This window comes from Coregonus lavaretus (assembly GCF_964263955.1).
Source record: "Coregonus lavaretus genome assembly, chromosome: 21".
In the NCBI taxonomy this organism is placed as follows: domain Eukaryota; kingdom Metazoa; phylum Chordata; class Actinopteri; order Salmoniformes; family Salmonidae; genus Coregonus; species Coregonus lavaretus.
Genome location: NC_140008.1, coordinates 40,882,955 through 40,908,184, shown reverse-complemented (window position 1 = coordinate 40,908,184; position 25,230 = coordinate 40,882,955). Strand labels below are relative to the sequence as shown.

The window sequence follows — 25,230 nt, the reverse complement described above, 5'->3', positions numbered from 1 at the left end:
AGATGCTGGAAACTCAAGGTGGGCTAGTAATGTAGTAAGATGCCTTTTCATCCACTCTCTTTGTTGTTGCAATCTTTATTTACATATTGTAATCTGAGGCATTTTGTTGAATGGACTGCAGTTCACGCTATTGTTATCGTATGAACAATATTCATTTTTGTTACTAACGCTAACCCTCCTGCTCCCTGTCGCGCCAGTCTGCCTCTGGGTAGTCAGGTGATAGCTGTGCCCACCAACTCCTCTCTGTCCTGGCACACCAACCGGCTACGAGACCCCAGCAGGGAGGCCTACAACGTCAGCTACGCATGGAAACTGGTACGATGCACTGCTGTCGCTCACTGTCTGTTTAACTCTGTCTCTGACTCTTTATTTCTCCTCCTAGAGCTCTCTTTTCTCTTTCGCCCCCCCCCTCTGTCCCCCTCTCTTTTTCTTTCGCCCCCTCTCTCCATAATACTGCAAGCATCTGTATCTTCTCTCCCTTTTCCTCTGGCTCTCTCAATCTAGCTCCAATTAGCAGAATTTTCATCTTAGAAATGTCTCAATTGTCTCCAGGCTTAAAAATCTGTCTTTAACCTGTCTCCTCCCCTTCATCTACACTGATTTGAAGTGGATTTAACAAGTGACATCAATAGGTATCATAGCTTTCACCTGGATTCATAATGTTTTTTACACTGTGTATATTCGCTGTTGCTATCGAAGTCATTCCTAAGGGTAGGATCATCATTGCTACTATTTAGGCCTGTATAGCATTTGCAGAGTCATAATTGTTTAAATTCAACCCAGGTTTGAACTAAAATAGACAATACACATAGGCCTAGGGTTTCAAGCATTGTAATCTTCAAGTTAATCATTATGTTGGATTCACGTCTCCAACTAAACCAAAAATAAAAGTTAAAGAATAGGATTAAGCCAGTGGCTCAGATGAAACTATCCAAGCATTAGATATCCTTTAAATGTTTATGTGGTTGTTGTCAACCAAACACAATTCAATATTTATTTTGTAATATAGTAAATATCTAAAAGTTAAGGTTATATTACAAACTAATGTTACAGTATTTATTCAACCTTAAAATGAGTAACACATCCATGGTCACATTTTGAGGTTAGTGTACTGTAACTATAAATGACTTATGTAATCATAGAAAGCGTGCATGTTCAAGATGGCATGCAAAGGTCGCAGGTAGGGCCGGAACAATACCAGTATCACGATACTCGTTAGTATCGTGGCAAAGAAAGAAAACACGAAGCAGATTTAACCTCTTTAGGAAAACAGCCCTAATGTTGGAATGAAAACATCATGTTGTCATCCAGAGTCACATTTATTTATTTATTTCCCAAGCTATAGCACACCATATTTTACATACAGCAGGTTTTTAAAGGACCAAAGAGTTTCGTCTGCTTCGTGTTTTCATTTTTCCATTGGAAAATATCGCAATACTGGTGTCATCACAGCCGTAGTCGCAGTTCTGTGGAGATCTTCATGAATAATATAATCTGTACAGAATCTCAAACAGTATTGATCACTTGCACTATGTACTTTTAATATCATCTCAACTGCAATCCATGTCATTTGGTTGTGCTATTAGATGAAGCACAGTGATAACACATGAACTTGTTTTATAAATACAAAATATCTGACATTAGATTCCCATTTGAACTTAGTTGTGCTTTTAAATGGTTGAAAGTGCAGTGTGATAACACATTAGGAATTCAACACACTTATTTTTGAGTGAATAAAGGTCGAAATCTCATTGATCAACTTAAACAAATATTACCAAAATGTCCACGTTGAAATGTGGTGTGCCCAGTGGGATACAAGGACGGACACCACACCCTAATAGAGTATGTCTTTCTCTTTATGTACACCACCATTCAAAAGTTTGGGGTCACTTAGAAATGTTCTTGTTTTCTAAAGAAAAGCAAATTTTTTGTCCATTTTAAAATAACATCAAATTGATCAGAAATACAGTGTAGACATTGTTAATGTTGTAAATGGCTATTGTAGCTGGAAACGGCTGATTTTTAATGGAATATCTACATAGGCGTACAGAGGCCCATTATCAGCAACCATCAGTCCTGTGTTCCAATGGCACGTTGTGTTTGCTAATCCAAGTTTATCATTTTAAAAGGCTAATTGATCATTAGAAAACCCTTTTTCAATTATGTTAGCACAGCTGAAAACTGTTGTGCTGATTAAAGAAGCAATAAATCTGGCCTTCTTGAGACTAGTTGAGTATTTGGAGTATCAGCAATTGTGGGTTCGATGACAGGCTCAAAATGGCCAGAAACAAATAACTTTCTTCTGAAACGCGTCAGTCTATTCTTGTTCTGAGAAATGAAGGCTATTCCATGCGAGAAACTGAAGATCTCGTACAACGCTGTGTACTACTCCCTTCACAGAACAGCGCAAACTGGCTCTAACCAGAATAGAAAGAGGAGTGGGAGGCCCCGGTGCACAACTGAGCAAGAGGACAAATACATTAGTGTCTAGTTTGAGAAACAGGCACCTCACAGGTCCTCAACTGGCAGCTTCATTAAATAGTACCCGCAAAACACTAGTCTCAACGTCAACAGTGAAGAGGCGACTCCGGGATGCTGACCTTCTAGGCAGTGTATATCAAAATGAACCTTTACCAGTGGAATGTAGATGTGATACAACAATATCCATCACATCCACAACCGTTATGGATGTTAAGGACACCATAATGCTGAAAAAAGGATACTGACAATGAAAAGAGAAACAAATTATAGACCATAAAACCTTTGGAGGGCAGAGAGAGAATTTCAAGAGCTGAAAAACATTTCCTGAAAAATGTTATGGATGTTACATTGCCTGTCCCAGTCACCCCTCTATCTTTACAAGACTGTAAAACACACAAACAAAACTCAACACTTCAATTTGGTTTGTATTGTGTCATTAACATCTCAACTTCATAACTAACAGTGTGAGCTCTTTCTAAAAGCCATGAATATAATGGTCAAAATTCATACAATTTCCTACAACATATAGATCTTAAGGGTTATTATGAATGTGGTTTCATTTGGAAATTACTAACTATTTGGTCATGCTCAGGTTGACCTTCCTGTCTCTATATTTTTGTCAAGGTCAGTGTTAAAATGATAACTTGGCTTAGGAAAGTTGCACCAGGGTTAAAGGGTTCTGGTGTGTCGCAGCCTCCCAGACAGATCCACTCCACGTGTTACATTGAAAATCTGGATGAGGCCAGGCATGTCGCAGCAGTCACTCTGCTCTGTCTGTCGTTGGTGCCGTTGTTAAGCACAGCACATTTATCTGTTTATCTCATTGGCAGCATCAGCAGTGCTGGGAAAGGACCGCCTGTGTGTGTGTGTGTGTGTGTGTGTGTGTGTGTGTGTGTGTGTGTGTGTACGCTCGCGCAGCAGGGTCATAAAACACTCGCAGTGACGTCTGTCGGTAAACACACTTGAGGAGAAGCTGGACAGGAGCAAAGAGTAGGAGAGTGTGTAATGTCACTGTCTGAGTTCTGGAGTTTTTAAACCTCAAGTCTTTTAGAAGTTCGGATCAGTCATATCTTATCAATGGATTGTACAAATCTCTGAGGAAAATATATGTATCTAGCTTTGTCTCTGCTCTGTATGTCTCTATTCTAAGTAGAAGCTTCTACACAAAACGGCCATTCTGTTCTCCCTCCATCTCTCTCCGTCCCACCCATGTCTATGTTATACAGCTAAGGGATGTCCATTAACATATTAACCCCTTCCTCTCCTCTCCCCAGGTCCAGGACACATCATTCATCCTTTGCATAGTGTACGTCCAGCCAGAGATCCCAGTGAAACACCTGAAGAACCTGAACACTGCTCCCAGCTCCAAGCTGCTCTACCACCGCCTGGATCTGCTGGGACAACCCTCCTCCTGTCTGCACTTCAAACAGCTGGCCACCGTCGGTAAAAACCAAGGCTAAGGCCATACAGTCAATGACTGGGGCAGAGGAATCAGGCTAGAGGCAGAGGTTTAATTTGGAAGATGGTTACGGGCTGTTTAGCCCTCCTTGTCTCACAGTTGGCTATGTTTGAAGAACTGTAAGTCATTTATTTTGTCTCTCTCTCCCTCCCTCAGAGAGCCCTACTGTGATGCTGTCTGCAGGGAGTTTCTCCTCTCCCTACGAGCACCTCAGTCAGCCAGAGACCAAACGCATGGTGGAACACTACACTGCCTACCTCAGTGATAACACACGCCTCATAGCCAACCCTGGCCTTAAGGTACACACACACCAAGTTATGGAAACGTATCGGTAAATGGAGGAAACAAGTTCCTGTCAAAATGTTAGTCGTGAAACGGCAACGGCCGTCGTAGAGAGAAGCAGCATCAGTATCAGACACCAACAAGCAGACATCTTCCGGAAAAAGACTTGTGAGCCAAACCACACTAGCTAACACCACCAAAAGAAAGAAAATGAACTGCCCCTCAAGTTTCTTTCTTACACTCCCTTCTGTGTCTTTGAGGAGAAACTAGAGAAAAGCTCCATGTTTTTGGCAGCCTGTGTTCATAGCATTCTTAGCTCCTCTCTGTACGGGGTGAGAGAGTGGGGGAGAGACTGAGAGACTCTCGGTAAAGGGTGAGGGGGGAAAGAGAATCTGAGCTCCTGAGCTGGGCTCTACAGCTTAAAGAGAGAGCTGGGCTCCTCTCCTCTTCCCAGGCCCATCTAAACGAAGCCCTGCTATGTCACTCTTTGTTCCCCCTACAGTCGTCGGTCAGGAACGAGGTGATGGCGACCAGTCACGTCACAGATGAATGGATGACACTCATGGAGATGAGTAGCCTCAACTGCTACATTGTGCGCCGTTACATAGCAACGCCCAATGGGGTGCTGCGGATTTACCCCGGCTCGCTAATGGACAAAGCCTTCGACCCAACCCTGAGACAATGGTGAGGTTTATTTAGGGGGGAGGGGTGGGGGTGCTTTGAAATAGTTCCAGGCTCCTAGAGAGTGATAGAAAGTTATGTCCTACTGCACAGTGTTTTGGCCCAGCTTTAGTACATAGCTTTCTCTGTTTTTGGTTAGAATGATTCATTTCTCTGGAAAAGTTTGGATCTACTAAATCCTCCATGACACTTTTCATTTTGCATGGCAGTTGTAGAGAAGGCCGATTTTATATATTTTCACCCTAGAATGTTTGGGTATAAATGTTTGTCAGTCATCTTTTTTCTCTTTTATTTTCCCAGTCTAGTTAGTACCGTATCCACATGTATTGTCATGGAATTAGCATGTTGTTTGTTAGTTTTACAGTGACCCTGCTCTCTAACCTCGAACTGACCTTTGATCCATACAGGTACCAGCATGCTGTGGCCAACCCAGGCCTCATCACCTTCACTGGGCCTTACCTGGATGTGGGCGGGGCTGGCTACGTGGTCACCATCAGCCACACCATCCACGCCTCAAGGTACTTCATTTTAGGCCCTTCAATGAATTACATGATAAGACGAAAATAGCGTGTCATTATTTCAAGCAGGTACAAGTGACCTGCACATAAAGACATAGTGTGAAATGGCTTCCAGAGACTGATGTTTTATGTTCAGTCATGCATCTGCATGTGTAATGCAGTTACTGTGTAATCTCAGTGGAGGCTGTAGACTGGAGACCATCCCAGGCTGTAACACTAACACAAGGCAGCAGTTTAAGATGTGTGTGTGTATATATATATATATATATATATATATATATATATATATATATATATATATATATATATATATATATATATATATATATATATATATATATATATATTCTGTTTATCTTTAAGGCACACACACACACACAGCTCTGATAATGCAGGTGTGTAAGCGTGAGCGTGAGTACGTGTTTGGGGTACAGGAGGTTGGTGGCACCTTAATTGGGGAGGACGGGCTCATGGTAATGGCTGTGGTGGAATGGTATCAAACACATTCATGCCGTTCCAGCCATTATTATGAGCCGTCCTCCCCTCAGCAGCCTCCACTGGTTTGGGGATAGGTTTGCATCCACAAGCAGGGAAGGTAGGTAGAGAATATGAAATGTGTACCGTTAAATACTTTTTCTCTCCTCTCCGGTCTCTCTTTGTAGTTCTCAGATGGCCTCAGGGTATGCAGTAGCTGTGATGGGCATAGACTTCACTCTGCGCTACTTCTACAAGGTTCTGCTGGACCTGCTACCCATCTGCAACCAGGACAAGGGCAACAAGATCCGGTACATCTTTCTTTGAGGGTCCTTCTCTCTTGTCATAAGGGTTTGTGGATATGGCTATGCCTGATAGCGTTACTGAGGGATGACCCACTGATGTTTTTTAAGACTCTGAATCAAGCTAATCTGATTTGAATGGCACGTATACATAGTTCGCCAGCATCCCAGCATGCCCTCTGCTCAGTGGGAGAAACCATATAAAGAGACTGGCGGAAGTTCTCTGTTGTGGTCCAGAAATAAACTCTATGCTGGTTACAAAGAGGCGGAGCGGGAGAGAGGGAAAGGGAGACAAAAAGAGATAAGCTGATTATAATTGCATTCCAGAGACATCCTGTTATGTTAGATGCTGCTGCTGCTACATTCTCTCTCTCATTCTCTTTTGTCTCTTTCCCTCTCCCTTCTTTCCTCTCCCTCCCTCCCTCTCTCTCTCCTTCCCCCTCCCGCCTCTCTCTCTCGCTCTCCCCCCTCTCTCTCCCCCCTCTCACTCTCGCCCCCCATCCTCCCTCCCCCTCTCTCTCGCCCCCCATCCTCCCTCCCCCTCTCTCTCGCCCCCCATCCTCCCTCCCTCTCTCTCTCCCCCCATCCTCCCTCCCTCTCTCTCTACCTGTCTCTCTCTCTCCCTCTCTCTCTGAGAGTCTTGGTGTTCAGTTTAACAGGATTAACCCAGGGTAAGAGGACTGGGGTCTAGCAGGGGTCGGTAGGGGTTGAATGGGTTTGGATCAGGCAATATGGGCTAATTTTGCGCTCAGAGGAACTGGGGTGGGTTTGGTTGGGGTTGATTGGGTTTGCATCTGGCAGGATGGGGTAATAATGGGCCTCTCTCTCCTGACTTAACACTGCCCTCTCTCCTCTCGACAGCCACTCTGAGCTTTGGGTTCTATTGTGTTCAAATCAGATGGATTTCAGGGGGCATGTGTTCAAGTTTTTGGTTTATGTGTATTAAATCAAATTGATTGTACTGTTCAGTAAAAGGAATAATACTTTAACTGGATTTTCGCTCTCGCTCTCTGTGTGTTTAGGTGTTTCATCATGGAGGACAGGGGTTACCTGGTGGCCCACCCAACCCTCATCGACCCTAAAGGCCATGCCCCCGCCGAACAGCAGCACATCACACACAAAGAACCACTGGTGGCCAACGACATCTTGAACCACCCCAACTTTGTAAAGAAGAACCTCTGCAACAGCTTCAGTGACCGCACGGTCCAACGCTTCTACAAGTTCAACACAAGTATCATTGTGAGTAGAAGGGTTAGATGGGTTATGACACAAACAAGAGTGAAAGTCAATTCGACAGGTAGACAGATACAGTGTTGTCCTCCTAAAACCACTTGTCCGGACCATTTATTCTAATATGTGTAGTATTTATCAGTATCATAGCCCCACCAAGTGGTGGGAAATAATATAGCAACCTCACTGTTGCTTACTCTAAAGAAAGAACAGCAAAATACTGTAGACCCCAGTGCTTTCTTCATAGAGCCATTGATAAACCATAGTATAGTAGCATAATTTCTCTCTCGCTTCATCCACCGTCTTTCCTCAGGGTGACCTGACTAACCTTGTCCACGGGAGCCACTGCTCCAAGTACCGTCTGACCCGTATTCCAGGGACCAATGCTTTCGCTGGCATCGTCAACGAGACGTGTGATTCGCTGGCTTTCTGTGCCTGCAGCACTGTGGACCGCCTCTGTCTCAACTGTCACAGGTCAGACACAGTCACAGAACACAGAGTAACATAGGAGATGAGATGCAGTGTTTTCTTATTACTATGAATTAGTGATTTATCTGTGTAAATAGTTGTATTAACAGGGTTGAATAGTACGCATTAAATTATTTAAATTCTCTATCAATTTTTTAATCATCTTTGTAGATAATGTAATTATATTTGAAAACGTTTTTAATAGTTTGTCTGACTGTTGTACAGGATGGAGCAGAATGAGTGCGAGTGTCCATGTGAGTGCCCCCTGGAGGTCAATGAATGTACTGGCAACCTTACCTACGCTGAAAACAGGTGAGTGCTAGGATCCACAATTATGGTTCTGTATTGAATAGCCTACCACCAACAACAACAATTAAAGAGTAAAGAGATGTGTGTGTGTGCTGTATATGTGCCAACTCTTTAGTACCTGCAGACTCTGTAGTAGCCACATGCTCTGTTAGTCACGTTTAGTCAGAATCGTTCCATCAGGCTGTCTGTTTGTCATAATAATCAAATAGCTGTGATGATTGCTCAGGTACCCCGATGGTGGAACAAGCTTCCCCCTAATGTCAGGACGAAAAAAATGTCTCTCTCCCCAAAAAACAATTGTCTTTTGGTCATTGCTATCCGGGATCCTTGGGACGTCCCTACCCTAACCCCTACCCTAACTATAACCATAACCCTTACCTAACCCTGACCATTACCTTGACCATTTTAAATTTCAACTTCAGTGGGGTAGGGATATCCCAAGGATCCCGGATAGCATGGACCCTTGTCTTTTCCTACAAGCACTGACTGCTGATAACTACTTTTACTGAGGAAAAATGTGCTTGCAATGACTGTGAAATGTGGTTATCTCGTCTAGCTATCTTAAGATGAATGCACTAACTCTAAGTCGCTCTGCATATACAGTACATTTGGAAAGTATTCAGACCCCTGGACTTTCCACATTTTGTTACGTTACAGCCTTATTCTAAAATTGTTTTTCCCCCTCATTCATCTACACACAATACCCCATAATGACAAAGCAAAAACAGGTTTTTAGAAATGTTTGCAAATGTATAAAAAATAAAAAACTGAAATCACATTTACATAAATATTCAGACCCGTTACTCAGTACTTTGTTGAAGCACCTTTGGCACCGATTACAGCCTAGAGTCTTCTTGGGTATGACGCTACAAGCTTGGCACACCTGTATTTGAGGTGTTTCTCCCATTCCTCTCTGCAGATCCTCAAGCTCTGTCAGGTTGGATGGGGAGCATTGCTGCAAAACTATTTTCAGGTCTCTCCAGAGATGTTCGATCGGGTTCAAGTCCGGGTTCTGACATTGAGACTTGTCTCGAAGCCACTCCTGCGTTGTCCTGTTGGAAGGTGAACCTTCGCCACAGTCTGAGGTCCTGAGCGCTCTAGAGCAGGTTCTCATCAAGGATCTCTCTGTACTTTGCTCCGTTGATCTTTGGCTCGATCCTGACTAGTCTCCCAGTCTCTGCCGCTGAAAGACATCCCCACAGCATGATGCTGCCACCACCATGCTTCACCGAAGGGATGGTGCCAGGTTTCCTCCAGATTTGACGCTTGGCATTCAGGTCAAGGAGTTCAATCTTTGTTTCATCAGACCAGAGAATCTTGTTTATCATGGTCTGAGAGTCTTTAAGTGCCTTTTGGCAAACTCCAAGCAGGCTGTCATGTGCCTTTTACTGAGGAGTGGCTTCCGTCTGGCCACTCTACCATAAAGGCCTGATTGGTGGAGTGCTGTAGAGATGGTTGTCCTTCTGATAGATTCTCCCATCTCCACAGAGGAACTCTGGAGTTCCTTCAGAGTTACCATCGGGTTCTTGGGCACCTCCCTGACCGAGGCCCTTCTCCCCCGATTGCTCAGTTTGGCCGGGCGGCCAACACTAGGAAGAGTCTTGGTGGTTCCAAACTTCTTCCATTTAAGAGGAGGCCACTGTGTTCTTGGGGACCTTCAATGCTGCAGAATGTTTTTTGCCACCCTTCCCCAGATCTGTGCCTCAACACAATCCTGTCTCGGAGCTCTACGGACAATTCCTTCGACCTCATGGCTTGGTTTTTGCTCTGACATGCGCTGTCAACTGTGGAACCTTATATAGACAGGTGTGTGCCAATTGTGCGCCTTCTCATGGGTCTCCCGGTCACGGCCGGCTGTGACACAGCCTGGGATCGAACCCAGGGCTGTAGTGACGCCTCAAGCACTGCGATGTAGAAACAATTCAAGGATGATCAATGGAAACAGGATGCACCTGAGCTCAATTTCGAGTCTCATTGCAAAGGGTCTGAATACTTGTGTAAATAACGTATTTCTGTTCTTTTTTATAAATGAGCAAACATTTATAAAAACCTGTATTCGCTTTGTCATTATGGGGTATTGTGTGTAGATTGCTGAGAATAAAAAAAAAATCAATTTTAGAATAAGGCTGTAACGTAACAGAATGTGAGGAAAGTCAAGGGGTCTGAATACTTTCCGAAGGCACAGTTAAGCATCTGTTAAATGACAATGTAATACACAGTGAGACACCTGTCTTCAGCCAACCATTTCACTGTGACTGCAGCATTCCACTGACGTACTCTATGTCTGGCTGGCTAGGGCTTTTTGTGAAAAGAAATGGAGGGATGTGTGGGTGGATAGAGGGTGGCATAGAATAAATCCTCCACAAAGCTGTCATTCTGCAGTCAGTCGGTCATTCATGTAGTGTTGTGTTCCCTCTTTTGACAACATGACTCTGTAATGCTAGTTTCTCCCTCATTTGAGCTGTTGAAAGCTGTAGCCTAAAAGGAAATTCAACAGTCATTATCTCTGTCTTTTATGTTCACGGATTGAACTGTTTTGACCATACCGTTTCTCTACTTCATTGGCTTGACTGCCGTGCCAGGTGTTTTTCATTATTTGGCTTGTGTACTCATGTGTATTGCTGCTGTTTGACCGTGCCGGTCGTATATTTCTGGGGTCCGACCGTGTGGTCATGGTCATCACTGTGGTCTGACCGTGTGGTGTTGTTCTTTAGGAACCCCAGCTGTGAGGTGCACCAGGAGCCCCTGTCTCTGACGGTGATGGACTCCAGTCTGCAGGACACCCTGCCCCAGTGTATCAACACCCGCTGCAGCCAGCGCTTCACTAGCAGGTAGAGTACATTTAAGGGGTAACACTTTATTTGGATAGTCTATCTGTAGATGCTCCAGAGACTATCAGTAACATTTCAACTAACTATCGACAACTAACTATCTACTAGCCCTAACTCTAACTCTTACCCTAACCCTTATTCTAAACTTTACCCTAAACCTTACCCTAACGGAAACCTTTAGAAATCAGTTGCTTATCAACAGATAGTTTGTTGATAGTGTGACCATTTGTAGATCATCTACAACCCATTACAGCCCACAGCACCAACCTGGAGGAACGACAGGGGGAAGAAATACTGTCCTGGAGAATGAACTCTTTAATTTAGGCCTCACCTTTGTCATCTCTCTGTACATAGATGGATTAAAGCATGTAGTGATACTGATTTATAAGGAGAACGTTTCAGATCAAAATTCATTTCCAAAATACAATTGCTGAGATTTACTGTGAAGAGAATCCCTTACGTATGTCATAGTCTTGACCAAGACTTTATTAACTCTTACCTTTTCTCTGTGATCCTCAGTGACTGTTTTGGCGTGCTGGACTGTGAGTGGTGCATGGTGGACAGTGATGGGAAGACCCACCTGGACAAGCCTTACTGTGCCCTGCAGAAGGAATGCTTCGGGGGCATCGTGGGGGCCAAGAGCCCTTACATGGACAGCATGGGGATGCTGGGTGAGTCTACACATTCCTTACTGTCGCGAGGTCATGCAAACAGAATGGGCTAATGGGTTAGACTTTGAGACTTTGTGGAATGATGTTTGATTTCCCACAGCTATGTGGTAGTCCTCCAAGAATAATATTTTGTCAACTTTAAGGCACGGACAGACCGGTAGAATTGTTGAGCGTCTTACAGCCTATAATACTTGGCACCTCTGAACAGAGTGCCGGACGTAATTTGAAAACGGATTCTAGATGTAGAAATGGGCGGGGTGGTCCCGATAACACACCACGCTGACAGCAAGCGAACGGCGAACGAACGGCCCCGTGCTGTGCAGACCGACAATCGGTCTGGTGAGTTTTCTCCTTTTATAGATGGAATGTAACCCTTTTCCTCACTCTCTCCTCCCCTCCAGATGAAGAGGTAGTGTCTCTGAACATGATGAAGAGTGCCCCGGTAGGGCCGGTTGCCGGGGGTATTATGGGCTGTATCATGGTGCTGGTGTTGGCTGTCTATGCCTACAGACACCAGATCCACCGACGCTCACACCAGCACATGTCCCCTCTGGCTGCACAAGGTAAGACACCACGACATACTTAAGATGAATGTTACCTAGAACAACTGACTATGTAAAAGCAGCTAGTTAGTGCATGCAAGTTGGACAAGATCGGTGACACAAGTAGCCTTTGATTTAGGTTTGATTAAAATCTCATGAATAGGGAATGTTATTGACATTCAAGACCATTTTGTTATTGCCTAAGTCTGCAATGAAAGTACTCAAACTCAAAGACCGTTATTGCTCCAATGTTGCCTTAGGTATTAGTATTGATCGAGAAAGCGGCTACTGCTGCTGTGGGAATGATCGAATTAACGGTTGACCTTTCTAGACGCCGCAACACAGAGCCTCTTCTTAATGGTCGTATAAACACTCATTATTAACACTGACTAAAGAGACTCTCTTTATCGCTCTCCCTCCTTTCTACAGAGATGTCCGTGAGGATGTCTAACCTGGATAATGAGAGGGATGAGGACAGCCATGAAGACAGGGGGATCAGTAAGTACTGAGTGGACAAAACATTAGGAATTTTCTACAACACCCGGAAATCTGCCCCCTTTATTCTATGTACCCAATGCACTAGAAGACCAGTTCTTAAAGCCTTTAGCCGTATCCTTATTCTAGTCCTCCTCTGTTCCTCTGGTGATGTAGAGGCTAACCCAGGCCCTGCAGCCCTCAGTATCACTCCAACTCCCCAGGCGCTATCATTTGCTGACTTCTGTAATCGCAAAAGTCTTGGTTTCTTGCACGTAAATATCAGAAGTCTACTTCCTAAGTTTGAGTTATTCACTGCGTTAGCACACTCCGCCAACCCTGATGTTCTAGCAGTGTCTGAATCCTGGCTCAGGAAGGCCACCAAAAATTCTGAAATTTCCATCCCCAACTATAACATTTTCCGTCTAGATAGAACTGCCAAAGGGGGTGGAGTTGCAATCTACTGTAGAGAGAGCCTGCAGAGCTCTATCATACTATCCAGGTCTGTGCCCAAACAGTTTGAGCTTCTACTTCTAAAAATCCACCTTTCCAGAAATAAGTCTCTCACTGTTGCCGCTTGCTACAGACCCCCCTCATCCCCCAGCTGTGCCCTGGACACCATATGTGAATTGATTGCCCCCCATTTATCCTCAGAGTTCGTACTGCTTGGTGACCTAAATTGGGATATGCTTAATACCCCATCCTACAATCCAAGCTAGATGCCCTCAATCTCACGCAAATTATCAACGAACCTACCAGGTACAACCCTAAATCCGTAAACATGGGTACCCTCATAGATATCATCCTGACTAACATACCCTCTAAATACACCTCAGCTGTCTTAAACCAGGATCTCAGCGATCACTGCCTTATTGCCTGCGTCCGTAACGGGTCCGCGGTCAAACGACCACCCCTCATCACTGTCAAACGCTCCCTAAAACACTTTAGCGAGCAGGCCTTCCTAATTGACCTGGCCCAGGTATCCTGGATGGATATAGATCTCATTCCGTCAGTAGAGGATGCCTGGTTGTTCCTTAAAAGTAATTTCCTCTCAATCTTAAATAAACATGCCCCATTCAAAAAATACAGAACTAAGAACCGATATAGCCCCTGGTTCTCCTCAGACTTGACTGCCCTTGACCAGCACAAAAACATCATGTGGCGTACTGCATTAGCATCAAATAGCCCCCGCGATATGCAACTTTTCAGGGAAGTTAGGAACCAATATACACCAATATTTCGCAAACAAAGCCTCCTTCACTCATGCTGCCAAACATGCCCTCGTAAAACTGACTATCCTACCGATCCTTGACTTCGGCGATGTCATTTACAAAATAGCCTCCAACACTCTACTCAGCAAATTGGATGTAGTCTATCACAGTGCCATCCGTTTTGTCTCCAAAGCCCCATACACTACCCACCACTGTGACCTGTACGCTCTTGTTGGCTGGTCCTCACTACATGTTCGTCGTCAAACCCACTGGCCCCAGGCCATCTATAAATCACTGCTAGGCAAATCCCCGCCTTATCTTAGCTCATTGGTCACCATAGCAGCACCCACCCGTAGTCTGCGCTCCAGCAGGTATATCTCACTGGTCATTCCCAAAGCCAACACCTCCTTTGGCCACCATTCCTTCCAGTTCTCTGCTGCCAATGACTGGAACGAATTGCAAAAATCTCTGAAGCTGGAGACTCTTATCTCCCTCACTAACTTTAAGCATCAGTTGTCAGAGCACCTTACCGATCACTGCACCTGTACACAGCCCATCTGAAATTAGCCCACCCAACTACCTCATCCCTATATTGTTATTTATTTTGCTCTTTTGCACCCCAGTATCTCTATTTTCACATAATCTCTTGCACATCTAGCATTCCAGTGTTAATACTATTGTAATTATTTTGCACTATAGCCTATTTATTGCCTTACCTCCATAACTTGCTACATTTGCTCACACTGTATATATATTTTCTGTTGTATTTTTGACTTTATGTTTTTTTACCCCATATGTAACTCTGTGTTGTTTTTATCGCACTGCTTTGCTTTATCTTGGCCAGGTCGCAGTTGTAAATGAGAACTTGTTCTCAACTGGCTTACCTGGTTAAATAAAGGTGAAATAAAATAAATAAAAATAAAATCTACACTGATTGAAGTGGATTTAACAAGTGACAATAAGGTATCATGGCTTTCACCTGGTCAGTCTGTGTCCTCATGTTTTGTACACTCAGTGTAGGTTATTGTCAGTGTGCGTTACCTCACCAATGGGTTTGAATAATAATAAAAGTGTTCTGTAAGGTTGTGAGCTATTGCAATCCTGAAATAAACTACTGGAGCATTCAGTAAAGGCACAATCCTTGATTAGTTTTCCACTTGAAATGACCATTGAACAGCTATAAATATTGCATATTGACCTTGTGTTCGCTAACCTTTGAGTTGACCTGGATGTTGTCTTGCTGTTCCTCGTCTTGCAGTCAGTAACACCCGGTTCATTGCGGCGGTGATCGAGAGACACACCCACAGCCCCGAACGCAGGAGGAGGTACTGGGGACGGTCAGGGACGGAGAGTGACCACGGTAAGACCACCAGACGACCAGAAGATGACCACAGAGGAAACAGGGCACTGTACTCCCCTTAAAACCGCACATATTCTGGTTAAGGGGGAGAAGAGTGGTATAACTCTGAAAAGCCACATAACAGATAGCACACACTGCCTTTGTGTTCCCTCTCTTGTCCTCTGGAGATGAGTTTCGTTCTAGCTAACGCTGGTTGTGTAACCACTGATCAGAGAGGGAAGTGAAGGGGGGAGAAGTGAAGGAGAGGCAGTTGAAAAATGGAGAGGGTGTGTAAGAAAGAGGGCGGAAGCGCTTCAGGGCAAACGGCAAAGTGTTAAAAAGTTGTTGGTTCTTTTCCTCGGCTCAGTCGGAGGTGTCCTCCCACAGTCCACGCACTCCCACAGCTGAAGGGTCTCTGAACACACACACACACACACACACACACACACACACACACACACACACACACACACACAGTTTAACACACACACAGCTGAAGGGGCTCTGTAGAAACACTGAGCTTGTATCTGTTGGTACACACGCCAGGGAATTGGAGGAGCATTTGGTGTTTGTTCGGAGTCAAGGATGTTGTCTAACAGCCTGCATGCAAACAGACATCCTGCTATGGGCATTAGTAATTCAACCTTTCTCTGTGTATTATGTCTCTGTAAGTTATTACCTCAGTCCTGACCTTTCAGATCCTCTGTTTCGGTCCCTGTCTCCACTGTTATGCACTGTTCATGACCTTTCAACTGTGATTACTTTGTTCACTCACGCTCTGTGCTACTCCGAAAAACAGATGACAAAAGGAAACAGCAGTAGCACTGTTTGAAATGACTTCTCATCAGGAGATGGAAGGAGTTGAGCTGAGGGTAGGGGATAGGAGCTATGCAGTCAGTGCTGCTGAAGTCGGCATTTTTCCTCTCCTCCGGATCCCATTGAAGTCATCCCCATAGTTCCCTCTTTTAGAGAACATTTCGAAAGCCCAAATCACATTCAGAAGCTCTGCTAGCAAGTCTAAATCAGTACCTTTGTTTCGCTTCGATAGATGCCCACTCCTAAACCCATCATCCACTCCTATCTACCTTCCACTACACTCAGCAAGTTTCTCCTCCTTCTACAGTTCTAGTGTTTTATAAGAGTTTGTTTTATCTTCTGAGTCTAAAGTGCCTGAGGGCTGCTGAGTGTTGGGCTTTGACAGTATCAGAGGCAGAGATGAGATGTACGATGTTCTAATGTCAATGATCTGCGGGGATTCAGTGGAGGCTGGAGAGATGGAGAGAGGCATTGAAGATGGAGGGATTGATTCAAACGTGTAGGCAATCCCCCTCTTGATTGCTCGCGCTTTCTCTCAACTGCAGGGGCACAAACTTTCCCTTAGCTCACCCTTTCAAACCACCCCACGTGCAACGTGCACGACTCACTGCACATACAGCTCTCTTTCTCCAGAGATTCCTACAAAGATTGAGATTTCACACAAATTGTAATTAATGAGGTGCGCTGGCTTAGAATTGTGTTTCCTAAACTGTAATTATAGATCGACGTAAGTATACTCTGGTGTGTAAAGTCTTGCATATTTTCTTCTGACGTTTCTACTGCTCTATAGTAGTATGCTGTTCATATAACAGTAAGAGGCAGAGAAGCAATCACAAAGCCTCCAATTTTGGGACAAATCTCTGTGATTCTGTGTGCTTTTATCCTTGTATGTGTCTTGTACATATATATGTGAATTTAATGTGTATTAACATGTGTATTCCTGTGTTTGTCACATCAGGCTACAGCACCATGAGTCCTCAGGAGGACAGTGAGAACCCTCCCTGCAACAACGACCCCCTGTCGGCCGGCGTGGACGTGGGTAACCACGACGATGACCTGGATTTGGACACGCCCCCTCAGACGGCGGCGCTGCTCAGCCACAAGTTCCACCCGTACCGCCACCCCCCCTACCACCACCCGCTCCACACACACCACCTGCAGGCAGCCGTCACCGTGCACAGTGTGGACGCAGAATGCTGATCCTAAACCTCCCTACCCCTTCACCTCCCCAGACCTTGGCTCTCCTCCACCCCCACCAGCCCTCTTCCTCGCCTGGCTGCACCACTGTGGGCCCCTGACATCCAACGCTACCACTACCATCACCTCCAGACTCCACCACCATGTAGGCTCCCACTGGGCCCAGCCAGGGTGAGGGGAGGTGGGCTGAGAGAGAATAGGGCAGACCCCCTGCTGTTGGACCCTGCTGGAAGTCTCCTTGGAAGATCATACACTGTAGGAGGAACACTAGCTTCTGTAGCCCAGCAGAGCTCTGCTCAGAACATGGGGGGATGAGTTGGAGCTGCTGGCCTTCTTCTAAAAGGGTCTGAACTTGTTTAAAAGTGTAAACAAAGCATCTCAAATGTTTAAGATGAAAAAAGAAAGGATTATTTTTCTACTATTTATTGAACTGGATTTGAGATGGATCAGATGAGACTGACCGTGTGGCTGGAGCTGAATTGAAAGGACTCTGGTTGCTAAGGTAACCAGAGTGGCTGATAATGGACCACAGAGAGCCTCTGCTGCACACTTCCCTCACTTCCTGTCGAGGATGCATCATATCCTGTGTCACCGCAACGAAGAGGAAGTGGTTATTCAGCACATATCTGATACGTTATCATTTTGATTATTTTCAATTGAGAATCAGAAATCATTGTGAAGATGAACTCTTTGTGATGACTGGACAAGCTGAATATAACACATTGAGAAACCCACCCACTTGTTTAAACTAGATGTGTCATACTCAGATCACCTAGCCTACCATCAGTCTAGGGCTGGTTTGTGTCACTGGGGCTGCTGTATGACTGAATAAGGAAGGGGCAGGCAAGGACCCTGGCAGAATGACACAGGAAGTACAGTGCCCATGCTTTGGTGCCCTGTTATCTGCCTGAACAGAAAAGTATAATTATGCTTGGTGGAATTGGTTGGTCTGCCTTCGGAATTCACAATGGCATCTGGACCTGGTGGACCAAGCTATGGCTCTCGCTGTCTCTATGCCTGAGTGGGACCTATTTAGTGTTGAACAGAGGTGTGTGTGTGTGAGAGAGTGAGAGCTGGATCCATCTCTATGTTCCTTTGTGGTCAATTAATAAAAACACAGTCTTCTGTACACTCTGCTTGTGCAACTGTAATGGTGTGTGTGTGTGTGTGTGTGTGTGTGTACACCACTTGTGTGTGCGTGTGTTTGGTCTGATTGTATGAAAGTGGTCAAAGCATCTCCATTGAAGGCGTTATTACATGGTTTAATTGTTTTGAAAGTGTAATTAGAAAATAGAGATGAAATTATTTTTGTTTAAGCAGTCCGCCTGATTTTCTGGTGAGTAATTTGACCCCTATGACTATGTGCTTTTTTTAGTCATGTGATTCATGGTTGAACTGCTCCAAATCAAGTCAGTATGGTATTCATTTAGTTTGGGTAAAGAATGTCTAATGTTTTTTTCCCGAACTAAACAGTATAAAGTGTACATATGTTTTAAAAAATATCACAAATAGCTATTAATGTGTTACAATCCATATGTCTATGCTGAAAATGAAATATTGTGTGCTCAAAATGATGCTCAGATATTTGGGTTTATTTTGATATTTTTCAGTACATAGTATCTATCTGACTATACACTGCGATGCCGATGTTATTAGGTCTTAACTTTCTTTAGGTCCATATTGGATGGAAAGCAGACTGGCATTGTGGTATTTTACACACTTAAAGTTGGAGATCAATCGTCTTTAAAAGCCTCATATTTTTTTATACACGTAGGGTCCAAATGTCACATAAGACGATATCAATTGACAGGAAGAGATTTTATTTTAGACTGCATTGGAACTTTCTCCCTGTTCGTTGAGTTGAATTAGTTCTAGACAGGGTATGGGTCAATTTCATTTCAATTAGAAATTGAATATCCGTTTACTTCCTGAAATAGAATTGACCTCAATGTCGCCTAACCCTAAAGCTGATATGGGATATTGTGGTACTCTCCTCTCAATGTAGTTAAAAGCAGTAATTTGTTTTAGTCACAATTAGCATCTACTGTCCTCTTCCTAACTACCACCACTGAAATTATAGCACTGGATTTTATTCATAACACTACACAGCTCTGGTGAATGTACCCCCTGATTTTGTAATGTCAGATAGTGCATATTTCCTACTCAGGATGGTACCAAAGCATAAGTGGGTGTGATGTTTGATTCTGAAAAACAGGAACTAAATTTACTGAGACTAGTGTTGCAAATAACTCTGTTTTTACATTTGTTTTTTTAGTTCCGTTGTAATGACATTTTTAACAGGAGAGAGCATTAACAGTATTTACCAGCTGTTGTAAGCAAGTATAATTTTGTGTATTCCGAACACTATGAATTGTATTAATGTACTGAAGGAACTTCAATGTGTGTATCATTCCTTTTTTCCAGTGTAACATATACAGTTATTATATGGAGATTTATTGCAATGTGAATGTGATTAAAAAAAACAAAAAAAACATTTAAAACCCCTTGCCTCTTTCAATGTGTTGTCCATTTACTATGCTACTGTACTGCCTCAATATTTAATTCACTGTGTACCGTCTTGTACTACTCCCTTCAATATTCAATTCAACATAGTAATTTTAGTTTAGACAACATTCATCTTAGTTCAGCAATAACATTACACCTTAAACACCACCCCACAATCACAATACAACATGGTAGGCCTACGAAATGACACATTTTACAACTGGATCATCATGTTCCCAGGTCAGTCAGTGGGGCACCATGTCATGTCTGCCAGTACAGATACAGTAGGATTAACTGATAGATGATCTACTCCTTTATTCTTTATTTTAGGCCCATATTGCTATGTGTCACCAACCCATATTTATTGTTGTTGGATTAGATTGGGGTGTGAAGGTAATTTAGGTAAACTGAAAGGTACGAGACAAAATGGCTTTTCAATCCCAGACAGCACTCAGTTTTCAGGGTGTTTTAGCTCGCAGTAGGTCATGGTGGGGGGAGGTAGGAGAAGAGCTATGCATTGAAGCCTGAGAGCATCATTTATTTATCTGAATTTCTATATAGAGTTCTGTAACCAACAGCCTTGGATCTGAAGACATGTTTTGATACATGTAGATTTAAGAACACACAAGTTTCATTATAGTCAGTCTCTTTTAGAGGTGGTGAATGCATACAGTTCCTTCGGAAAGTATTCAGACCCCTTGACTTTTTTCACATTTTGTTACGTTACAGCTTTATTCTAATTTTTTTTTTTTCTTGATCTACACATTTGTTTAATTTTTTTTTACTGAGTACATTTACATAAGTATTCAGACCCTTTACTCAGTACTTTGTTGAAACACCTTTGGCAGCGATTACAGCATCAAGTCTTCTTTGGTATGACGCTATAAGCTTGGCACACCTGTATTTGGGGAGTTGCTCCCATTCTTCTCTGCAGATCCTCTCAAGCTCTATCAGGTTGGATGGGGAGCGTTGCTGCACAGCTATTTTCAGGTCTCTCCAGAGATGTTTGATCGGGTTCAAGTCCAGGCTCTGGCTGGGCCACTCAAGGACATTCAGAGACTTGTCCCGAAGCCACTCCTGCGTTGTCTTGGCTGTGTGCTTAGGGTCGTTGTCCTGTTGGAAGGTGAATCGTCGCCCGCAGTCTGAGGTCCTGAGCGCTCTGGAGCAGGTTTTCATCTAGGAACTCTCTATACTTTGCTCAATTAATCTTTCCCTCGATCCTGACTAGTCTCCCAGTCCCTGCCGCTGGAAAACATCCCCACAGCATGATGCTGCCACATGCGTCACCATAGGAATGGTGCCAGGTTTCCTCCAGACGTGACGCTTGGCATTCAGGCCAAAGAGTTCAATCTTGGTTTCATCAGAACAGAGAATCTTGTTTCTCATGGTCTGACAGTCTTTAGGTGCCTTTTGGCAAACTCCAAGCTGGATGTCATGTGCCTTTTACTGATGAGTGGCTTCCGTCTGGCCACTCTACCATAAAGGCCTGATTTGTGGAGTGCTGCAGAGATGGTTGTCCTTCTGGAAGGTTCTCCCATCTCCACAGAGGAACTCTACAGCTCCTTCAGAGTGACCATCGGGTTCTTGGTCACCTCCCTGACCGAGGCCCTTCTCCCCCGATTGCTCAGTTTGTCCGGGCGGCCAGCTCTAGGACGAGTCTTAGTGGTTCCAAACTTCTTCCATTTAAGAATGATGGAGGCCACTGTGTTCTTGGGGACCTTCAATGCTGCAGAATGTTTTTGGTACCCTTCCCCAGGTCTGTGTCTCGGACCTCTACGGACAATTCCTTCGACCTCATGCCTTGGTTTTTGCTCTGACATGCACTGTTAACTGTGGAACCTTATATAGACAGGTGGGTGCATTTCCAACAGGTGGACTCCACTCAAGTTGTAGAAGCATTTCAAGGATGATCAATGGAAACAGGATGCACCTGAGCTCAATTTTGAGTCTCATAGCGAAGGGTCTGAATACTTATGTAAATAAGGTATTTCTGTTTTTTATTTTTAATAAATGTACATACATTTATAAAAACCTGTTTTCGCTTTGTCATTATGGGGTATTGTGTGTAGATAGCTGAGGATTTTTTTAGAATAAGGCTGTATGTGGAAAAAGTCTAGGGGTCTGAATACTTTCCGAAGGCACTGTATGTCCAAAGTGATGTATTGGCATCACTGTATGGAATGTTATTTTTTATAAGAGTATAATGTATAGGTCTATGAATGTAGAGAGGTTGAGGAAGAGATGCACACATACATACAGTACATACATAATTCAGCAGTTATGAATAATGGGTGAATGCTGAAGTGTTATCCGGTCTGTATCCTCTATCTAACCAGGTCTCTCCACATTTCTAAACAAAGTTTCTCCTTCAGATGCAGAGAAAGACATGGTGAAGGTTTTTCCTTAATGATCATGGGCAGCAGGACAGGAAAGTGGACCAGCTATAGTTCTGTAGTGCTAAAGGCTGGGCCAGGGCCATCAGGGAGAAGAAGAGAGGAGCTCCACTCCCTGTCTCACTCTTTCTCCCTCTCTCTGCCAGGGATCAGCTCTGAATTAGAGCACTCTCACTGTTCTCCAAGTTTCCTCAGGCCATTATTCCATTCTGGGTGCACCCAAGGCATTCCCAGCCAACTTGGGAGTTAGCATATTGTACACATGAACAAACAGGCCAGAATATTCTGAAGTAGGGCTATACTTATTTGCCTCCTGCTCCTGCTATTAATCTATGTAGTTTAGGACCACTGGTTGAGGCTAACACCATTATTAATTGTAACATCAGGGAACACAGGGAAAGTTGTGTTGAAGGGCATTGGGTAGATGACAGAGGAGTGTTCATGCTCATGCATCATCCATTCTGTGATCTTGTTAAAATCAGCGATTTTCTCTTCTTAAATCCCATAAATGTGCAAATGTACAGTGAGGACAACCATCCAATGTCCTGGATTAAAAGCAAGGAATGTCCGATGACCGTGTAAATGAATGAAGTATATATATTTTTGGTCCCTGGATCGCAAATTGAGATAACCGTTCCTCTTCCACTCCCACACACTCAGCACACACACACACACACACAGCACCTCACTCACAGCCCTTCAGGGTTCAAGATTCTGTCCGCCTACATCACTTATACATGCCTCCCAGGTACCCGCTTTGCCCGCTCAGCCACTCGCTGACACCCACTCACAGGTCCCAACAAGCACTGAAATTTCCTCATGTCTTCTCATACTCCCACTCGGTGGAGCTGTGAAACATTCTCATAGCAGTTCAGCCCAGCACCCCCATCCCCATTTGTATCATTGTATCTATGTAGTTGGGTTGCCTACCTTGCCTTTTACATGTGCAAAGAATCTCTGATTTGCATGGGTGAAAATAGTGACAGACTTTGATGGGGAGTTTAGGATGAGGGGAGATACAGTGTGTGTGTGTGTCTAACTGAGAGAGAGAGAAAGAAAAATAGATGAATTAATTATTCTCTTGAGGGGAGTTTCTGTTGTTTATCACTGATTTGAATGAATCATGGCTGTTCAGCATCTTGTTACTGACAAGCATCACCGACCATCATTTCAGAGAGAACACTGTTCTCAACGATTCACGTCTTCCAATTTGTCAGTATATTGAGACATCATTCTGCAAGTAGGTCCACATACAGTACAGTTTAGAGAATGCTCTCATTTAAGCCCTCGTGTTATAGCCTATATCCCTGGAATAGGCCTATTATTTCACTCACCCTCCCGTCAGACGTTAGGTGGGTTAGTTTGATTCCTGTATTTATGCATAAATGAGGTATAGTTCCGCTTCAGTCTAAAGCCTGTCATTTAATTTACCAGCGGAGTGCAGGATGTTTCCATCCCCTAATTGTGATAGTGTGTATAGCCCTACATATAGAGCTGCCAAAAATCTCACGAGGAAAAAGGAGCATCATCTCTATTTTGGAGGATGATGGTGTATTTCATCCCTTTTTATAAACATAATTGTGATGTAAATATTTCCTAAGTGGGTTGCAATGTGTTCATTCAGATCTGAGGCACACACACACACACACACACAGTCACAACATATACAGTGAGGGAAAAAAGTATTTGATCCCCTGCTGATTTTGTACGTTTGCCCACTGACAAAGACATGATCAGTCTATAGTTTTAATGGTAGGTTTATTTGAACAGTGAGAGACAGAATAACAACAAAGTAATACAGAAAAACGCATGTCAAAAATGTTATAAATTGATTTGCATTTTAATGAGGGAAATAAGTATTTGACCCCCTCTGCAAAACATGACTTAGTGCTTGGTGGCAAAACCCTTGTAGTTGGCCACCAGGTTTGCACACATCTCAGGAGGGATTTTGTCCCACTCCTCTTTGCAGATCTTCTCAAAGTCATTAAGGTTTCGAGGCTGACGTTTGGCAACTCAAACCTTCAGCTCCCTACACAGATGTTCTATGGGAGTAAGGTCTGTAGACTGGCTAGGCCACTCCAAAACCTTAATGTGCTTCTTCTTGAGCCACTCCTTTGTTGCCTTGGCCGTGTGTTTTGGGTCATTGTCATTCTGGAATACCCTTCCACGACCCATTTTCAATGCCCTGGCTGAGGGAAGGAGGTTCTCACCCAAGATTGAACGGTACATGGCCCCGTCCATCGTCCCTTTGATGCGGTGAAGTTGTCCTGTCCCCTTAGCAGAAAAACACGCGCAAAGCATAATGTTTCCACCTCCATGTTTGACGGTGGGGATGGTGTTCTTGGGGTCATAGGCAGCATTCCTCCTCCTCCAAACACGGCGAGTTGAGTTGATGCCAAAGAGCTCCATTTTGGTCTCATCTAACCACAACACTTTCACCTAGTTCTCCTCTGAATAATTCAGATGTTCATTGGAAAACTTCATACGGGCCTGTATATGTGCTTTCTTGAGCAGGGGGACCTTGCGGGCGCTGCAGGATTTCAGTCCTTCACGGCGTAGTGTGTTACCAATTGTTTTCTTGGTGACTATGGTCCCAGCTGCCTTGAGATCATTGACAAGATCCTCCCGCGTAGTTCTGGGCTGATTCCTCACTGTTCTCATGATCATTGCAACTCCACAAGGTGAGATCTTGCATGGAGCCCCAGGCTGAGGGAGATTGACAGTTATTTTGTGTTTCTTCCATTTGCGAATAATCGCACCAACTGTTGTCACCTTCTCACCAAGCTGCTTGGCGATGGTCTTGTAGCACATTCCAGCCTTGTGTAGGTCTACAATCTTGTCCCTGACATCCTTGGAGAGCTCTTTTGTCTTGGCCATGGTGGAGAGTTTGGAATCTGATTGATTGATTGCTTCTGTGGACAGGTGTCTTTTATACAGGTAACAAGCTGAGATTAGGAGCACTCCCTTTAAGAGTGTGCTCCTAATCTCAGCTCATTACCTGTATAAAAGACACCTGGGAGCCAGAAATCTTTCTGATTGAGAGGGGG

The 25,230-nt window shown here is 44.0% G+C and overlaps 1 protein-coding gene across 1 annotated transcript in view; it reads left to right on the top strand.

Moving 5' to 3' along the window:
• LOC311148544 (VWFA and cache domain-containing protein 1) overlaps positions 1-19,760 on the top strand; it is a gene marked incomplete at its 5' end in the record, with an annotated part of 101,945 nt that extends 82,185 nt beyond the window's left edge. The window contains 15 exons of the mRNA XM_084185527.1: positions 198-315; positions 3,756-3,924; positions 4,097-4,239; positions 4,725-4,906; positions 5,311-5,421; positions 6,084-6,206; positions 7,220-7,436; positions 7,741-7,901; positions 8,121-8,207; positions 10,919-11,035; positions 11,555-11,706; positions 12,108-12,269; positions 12,678-12,746; positions 15,192-15,293; positions 17,047-19,760. Of these exons, the coding sequence (XP_084041653.1) occupies positions 198-315; positions 3,756-3,924; positions 4,097-4,239; positions 4,725-4,906; positions 5,311-5,421; positions 6,084-6,206; positions 7,220-7,436; positions 7,741-7,901; positions 8,121-8,207; positions 10,919-11,035; positions 11,555-11,706; positions 12,108-12,269; positions 12,678-12,746; positions 15,192-15,293; positions 17,047-17,288 (2,155 nt within the window). The 3' untranslated portion in view covers positions 17,289-19,760. The remainder of the gene's footprint in view (positions 1-197; positions 316-3,755; positions 3,925-4,096; positions 4,240-4,724; positions 4,907-5,310; positions 5,422-6,083; positions 6,207-7,219; positions 7,437-7,740; positions 7,902-8,120; positions 8,208-10,918; positions 11,036-11,554; positions 11,707-12,107; positions 12,270-12,677; positions 12,747-15,191; positions 15,294-17,046) is intronic.
• Positions 19,761-25,230: the final 5,470 nt, after the last annotated feature.